Source organism: Humulus lupulus, chromosome 1, assembly GCF_963169125.1.
Source record: "Humulus lupulus chromosome 1, drHumLupu1.1, whole genome shotgun sequence".
NCBI lineage: Eukaryota > Viridiplantae > Streptophyta > Magnoliopsida > Rosales > Cannabaceae > Humulus > Humulus lupulus.
This window is the reverse complement of record NC_084793.1, coordinates 73,638,803-73,645,473: the sequence shown is the minus strand read 5'-3', so window position 1 is coordinate 73,645,473 and position 6,671 is coordinate 73,638,803. Positions and strand designations below refer to the sequence as shown.

General features: G+C 36.9%; 1 protein-coding gene across 3 annotated transcripts; it reads left to right on the top strand.

Moving 5' to 3' along the window:
- The first annotated feature begins 236 nt into the window (after positions 1 to 236).
- Positions 237 to 6,236, top strand: LOC133794686 (uncharacterized). Of its 3 annotated transcripts, XM_062232045.1 has the most exons (15): positions 237 to 657; positions 768 to 840; positions 987 to 1,008; positions 1,129 to 1,207; positions 1,342 to 1,374; positions 1,932 to 2,080; positions 2,215 to 2,371; positions 2,968 to 3,208; positions 3,447 to 3,688; positions 4,006 to 4,269; positions 4,362 to 4,472; positions 4,900 to 5,124; positions 5,204 to 5,407; positions 5,498 to 5,674; positions 5,775 to 6,236. In XM_062232045.1, the coding sequence occupies exons 1-15, from the start codon at positions 430 to 432 to the stop codon at positions 5,973 to 5,975; spliced, it is 2,406 nt and encodes an 801-aa protein (XP_062088029.1). In that variant the 5' UTR covers positions 237 to 429; the 3' UTR covers positions 5,976 to 6,236. The 3 variants fall into 3 exon arrangements, with proteins under 3 accessions (XP_062088029.1, XP_062088038.1, XP_062088048.1); XM_062232054.1 differs by lacking the exon at positions 237 to 657 and having other exon boundaries at positions 762 to 840; positions 987 to 1,207; positions 1,690 to 2,080; XM_062232064.1 differs by lacking the exons at positions 237 to 657; positions 768 to 840 and having other exon boundaries at positions 978 to 1,008; positions 1,690 to 2,080.
- Positions 6,237 to 6,671: the final 435 nt, after the last annotated feature.

The window sequence follows — 6,671 nt, the reverse complement described above, 5'->3', positions numbered from 1 at the left end:
AATTTGGAACTTGCATAATTGACAGTAATTTAATTAAATTGATAAAATTTTATTAATTAAATTTGAATTTAAGGTACTAAATATGTACCATTTAAAATACAATATACCATAGGAGCATTATTGAATATTGAAAACAGTGGGTATCATGGGTACCACCCATTATTTTTTTCGTAAATGACAAAAGAGAAGGGGGCAATGCGTGGATGTGAGGGGAATCCATGCGGCGAAGAAGCCCAAGCTCCACATGGCGCTGATTGCCTCATCATCACTCAGAATTCAGCTTCTCGCGCGCACACAAGCCAATGACACTTCTTCATCCTCAAACTCAACGCCAACCCAAACCAATTCTCTTCTTCTTCTTTACAACTACAGCTACAACGACCTCTTCTACTAAGTCTAATACTACTATGCCCTCTTCCCTTGCCTTCCATGCTCAGAACGCTACCCACTTTCCGCTCCTTTCTCTTTCGCCAAACAACCTTCTCACTTTCTTCCCCTCCAACATTCCCTTGCTCTCTCCCATCTCCACCCATTTACGCTCTCAAGGTCTTGGCCATGGCCCAACACAAATCCAATCACTCCTCCTCTTCTCACAACCACACTAATCGCCTTGCCCAAGAACACAGTCCCTATCTTCTTCAACATGCCCATAACCCCGTAAATCTTTCATTCTTTCACAGCTCTGTTTGGTTTCCGAGAAATTGGAAATAAAAGAAAGAAATTTTGATGGTTATTGATCAGATAATTTATTATTTCTTGTCAATTAGGTTGATTGGTATCCGTGGGGTGAAGAAGCGTTTGCTGAAGCTCGAAAGAGAGACGTGCCCATTTTTTTGTCAAGTAAATACAATTCTATTATGCTTTCTTGTTTTTGGGTTTTGCTTTTTATTGTAGCATATGAAGTCAGTTTTAGCTATCGACTAACCTTGAGTCAGATTCTGATTAATTTGCTTATTGGTTCTGCTACGGCAACTACACATTTGAAGTTGGATATAGCACCTGCCATTGGTGAGTTTTTATACGGAAGTGTGGAAGTTGATTATACGAAACTTCATTTAACCATTAAAGTGGAGAATGAACTGAATGAATCAAGTCTCACTACTCACTGGAGTAAAATTTATTCTCAAGGTGTCATGTTATGGAGGTGGAGTCCTTTGAGGATGAAGGAATTGCTAAATTGCTCAATGATTGGTTCGTTAGTATCAAGGTCGGTAATCAGTAATGGGTTTTATAAGCTCCATGCTTTGTTGTTTCCATTAATCTCTTTTTTGAATACTAGAGTCCATAAAGAGTGTATCTTAGGTGTTGTTTTGTACTAATTTTAACTTATAAGTGCAACAGGTGGATCGGGAAGAAAGACCGGATGTAGATAAGGTAAATGATATTTATAATAGTAAATTTGTCAAGTTTTTTAAAATATTCGTCCAGTTGTATTGATTAGGCATACTAGAAAATATTTTGCATTTGGCGTTAGTGATATTTGAGCGGTTGGAGTGAGGTCTTATTGGAATGTAAATACTTGGAAAAGAGTATCATTTTTTTTTGGCTCAACGCGGACGAAAATTACAGTTTGTATATTATACCAAAAAGCATGGAACTTTTTCTAATATAATTTTTAACATCGATTCCAATTGAAACTCTTGTTATGCGAAGCAATGCTTCGTGTACTAAAATGGATATGTTTTTCAGGTGAAGCTGCATGCCATTGGATAAATGGAATTTAGGAGCTTGGTGTCAAGTCATGCCAAGCTCGAAGAGAGAGGACAGAGAGAGAAACTAAGGATATGCATTTGAATTCAGTTTCTACTCTTTATTTATTTATTTTGCTTCAGTGTGTTAATACTTCCTGGTTTGGGAGTAATGTAATCTCTAACCTTTCTCCATCTATTTTATTGTTCTAATGTAAAACAATGTTGTTTTATTTGCCTTAGGTATACATGACGTACGTGCAGGCTTTATATGGTGGTGGAGGTTGGCCACTGACTGTCTTCCTTTCACCTGATTTAAAACCCCTCATGGGTGGAACATATTTCCCTCCTGAAGATAAGTATGGAAGACCAGGATTCAAGACTATACTTGGGTGAGAATATCGGAATGGAGACACCATATTCCATGTTATATTACAAAAAGGGTTGCTGAGTTTATTTTTTTCTTAGGATATATTATATTTGGTCTTCTTTCCTCATTTTATGAACCTCAAGTTCTGTTTAATAGAAAGGTGAAAGAAGCCTGGGGTACTAAACGTGATACACTTGTTAAGAGTGGAGCCTTCGCAATTGAGCAGCTTTCAGAGACACTATCAGCAGCTGCAAGTTCTAATAAATTGCCAGACGGGCTTCCACAAAATGCATTGCGTCTTTGTGCTGAACAAGTATGTTTGATTTAGAAATTTGTAACCTTGGGTTGAAGGCCTTTGCCTGAGTTGCTTGATCTTCTCTTCATGTTTGTGAAGTTCAATTAGAAGGGCTATAGCACATATTCGTGCTGGTCAAGAAATGATGGAAACATATAACTTGTACACAAGGAGGATGAAGTTGTGTTTGCTGTCTGTTTATCCTTTTCTTTTTAAATTAATTTGGCATCGTTTGGTGGGTGAGATAGGATAGCATCAAAGTTACAAATTTTTATGAAAAATAAAAAGGGATACAATGAGTTGCAAACAATAATTATGAAAAATAAAAAGGGATACAAAGTTACAAATTTTTATTTTACTAATACAATATTTTAGTAGTATTAAACCAGTCCTAAGTTCCTCATGGTTGGATTAACTTTCTAATGTTCTATAATTCATATCTAACACATGAGAAAATTTGTCCAAATTAAGCTAATCCTATCATTCTCTCTAAACGTGACCTATATGTCTTAATTAAGTAATTTGTCTATTATGGGACACCTGTCTGGTGATGTTTACTGTGCCATGAGATATTTGTTGTCTTTAAAATTCTCATTTGCCTTCATTTGTTTTAGCTTTTTGACAACTATGATTCAAAATATGGTGGATTTGGATCTGCCCCGAAGTTTCCTAGACCAGTTGAGATTCATCTGATGCTTTATTGGGCCAAGAAGTTGGAGGAAGCTGGGAAGAGTGGTGAAGCAAATAAGGATTTGGAGATGGTTTTCTTTAGCCTGAAATGTATGGCAAGAGGGGGCATCCACGACCACATTGGTGGTGGCTTTCATAGATACAGTGTAGACGAGTGTTGGCATGGTCAGTTTTTATTCGAGTGTCGCTTTTAAGCATACAAAGAGTGTCTTCACACTTCATGTATGACCACCTCATTAAAAATTATTAAAAAGTCTTATTCTCTCTCTCTCTCTCTCTCTCTCTCTTTTGAGTTAGATGTTGCTTAATTTCATAATAGTATTTGCCTTTTGCATTTTAGTTTTATACTCTTCTATAAGTCATCGTTGTCCTCAAATGGCTTATTAAGTCATGTTTCTTGCAGTCCCGCACTTCGAGAAGATGCTGTATGATCAAGGGCAGCTTGTTAATGTTTACTTGGATGCTTTTTCCATTACCAAAGATGTCTTTTATTCATTTATTTCTCGAGACATTCTTGATTACTTGAGAAGAGACATGATTGGACCAGAAGGTGAAATATTTTCGGCAGAGGATGCTGACAGTGCTGAATCTGAAGGTGCTACAAGAAAAAAGGAAGGGGCCTTCTATGTCTGGACAAGCAACGAGGTCCTTTATCTTTTCTGAGGACTTCGGAAAATGTTCATATCATGATGCCTATATGATTAAAATTCTTATTCCAGAGTTTTCCACCACAAAATGGCTAATATTTTTATATTTTACTTTTCCACCTTTGTTTTGGAAACTTTGCCTTATCTTCTTTGTTTCACTTCGTTTAGAAATGTGCCAATAGGGAAAATAAAAGCTAGCCAAACTTGATATTTTCTTCAGTAGAGTACATAATGAATATCTATGTCGGTACCTATTATCAGTCTTTGCTTTTGTCTAATTTTCATTAATTTCTAACTTGTTCTTGATCCGTTTAGGTTGAAGACATTCTTGGAGAGCATGCAACTCTCTTCAATGAGCACTTTTACATCAAGTCTTCAGGTAATTGTGACCTTTCTAGAATGAGTGACCCGCACAAAGAATTTGAGGGAAAGAATGTGCTGATTGAGAGAAAAAGCACTGGTGAACTAGCATCAAAGTTTGGCTTGCCTGTTGAGGAATATCTTGATATTCTGGGTGAATGCAGAAAAAAGCTTTTCAAAGAAAGGTTAAGGCGACCAAAACCACATTTGGATGACAAGGTGTTATATTTTAATGCACTTGAATTCATTTGATTACAGTACTAGCTTTTTTGTTACCTACCTTACTCATACAAATTTGGGGTTCGGTCTAGGTAATTGTATCATGGAATGGACTTGTAATCTCATCTTTTGCAAGAGCTTCTAAGATTCTCAATGAGGAACCCGAGGGCACTAAATTCAACTTTCCTGTGAATGGATGCAATGTAAGTGTTTATCTCAGGGTAAAGATTAAATTTTCTGTCTTTAGTAAGTTTCAAAGAAGTTTTCCATTTGTCACCATTTGCTTTCAGTTGGATCATGCTAATCAGGCTTTTTGCTTGTAGAAATGAGACACTTGTATCTGTTTCGAGCGCAAATGTGTGTATATATATGTATGCTTGTATTCATAGTTCAAGAATTTAATGTTTTGGTAATATAAATTCCGAATATGTTTATCCTTATTGCTATCTTGTTAATAGGAGAGTGAGCATGCAAGGGTCAAACATTTGTTATAAATGTAGGAAAAAATTCAAGATAGTAGTCTTTAAACTCAAGTTGAGGCTTTTCAGTGGACTATTCTATCGAGGAATGTGATTGTACCATTTCTGTCCACTTATCTTTTTGGCCTTTTTAACATTCCACATTTTGCAGCCTAAGGAGTACTTGGAAGTAGCAGAAAGGGCAGCATCTTTTATCAGAAAACAGCTTTACAATGAGCAAACACGGAGGCTACAACACAGCTTTAGGAATGGGCCAGCTAAAGCACCTGGTTTTTTAGATGATTATGCATTTCTAATTTCAGGGTTGCTGGATATTTATGAATTTGGTGGTGGGATCAACTGGTTAATTTGGGCAACTGAACTCCAAGATACCCAGGCAAGAATTAATGTTTGCTTTTAAATACTAACATTTTTTACCCTGTCTCGGTATTATTTTGACAGAAAACATGTTGCAGGATGAGTTGTTTCTTGATAGGGATGGAGGAGGATATTTTAATACCCCGGGGGAAGATCCTTCTGTTCTTCTACGGGTTAAGGAAGATCACGATGGGGCCGAGCCATCTGGAAACTCTGTTTCTGCTATCAATCTCGTGAGATTGGCCTCCATGGTTACTGGCAATAAGTCTAATATCTACAGGCAGAATGCGGAACATCTTCTGGTTCGATGTTGCTTCACCTCAAGTTTGGTGAAATTTTCTGGGTTTTGAAGCTCCTCTTTTGCTGATTGTTTCATTTTCAAATGATTACAGGCTGTTTTTGAGACAAGGCTGAAAGATATGGCCATGGCGGTGCCCTTGATGTGTTGCGCAGCAGACATGCTTTCTGTCCCTTCAAGGAAGCAAGTTGTCTTGCTCGGTCATAAGCCTTCTTTGGAGCTCGTAAACATGCTGGACGCTGTCCATGCTCAGTATGATCCTAATAAAACAGTGAGTAATGGCGCTATTTTGCTGATTGTTTTCATAAGCCCTCAAATGATCCATTTTCTATTTCGATTTCCCACTTATGCTACTCTTACTTCCTCGGTAGGTTATTCACATTGACCCTTTCAATGCGGAAGAGATGCAATTCTGGGAAGAAAACAATAGCGACGTGGCTCTCATGGCCAAGAACAATTCTGCTGCAGGCAAGGTGGTTGCTCTCGTCTGTCAAAACTTTACTTGCAGTGCTCCAGTCACCGACCCGAAATCCTTGGAAGCCTTACTCTCGCAGAAATCTCCTTCTGCATGAGCAGTAATGTTTCTTCATGTGGTTTTGTTTGATAAACGGAGTCAAGTAAGAGACAAAAGAGTTATACAAGAATGAGCAAAAAGATCAGCAAGGAGAAGACTGGGGGACGTTCTCTTCGTAGTTTGTACTTTTGATAGAGCGCAACTTATATACTTCCTCTCCACTCCGATGCCTTTGTTCATATAATGTAATCGTGTCTAAAACTGCATATGATGTGGGTTTATGAAAAGTATTTAATAAATATTATTGATGATCTGATTAGTTGTGGTTGTGGCCGTAGATATTTTGTTCCTTTGACTAGGCATACCCATACTCGCATTCAAGATAACAAAACTAAGTACATTTGCAATTTGTTACTAAATTTTAACGGGAGCCATCGATGGTAGTAATTTCGCATGGCCTGGTGCTGTTTTTAGAAACTATGATAGTGCCACAGACCATGTCCATGAGTAAATTGTGTACATTACTAGCATCAATATTATTGGTGTTTTCTAACCCTTATTTAGATTTAGAGAAAATAAACTTCATTATTTATATTATATTCAATAATGCACATAGATTGATTGTTTTCAAGTATAATCCCTGTTGTTTAATAGTAATTATAATTTAGGTTTTAAAAATCATATATAGATATTTATATAGTTTAGTATTTAGATCTTTTTTATTTGCAAATACATAAGTACATTGAAGAGATTA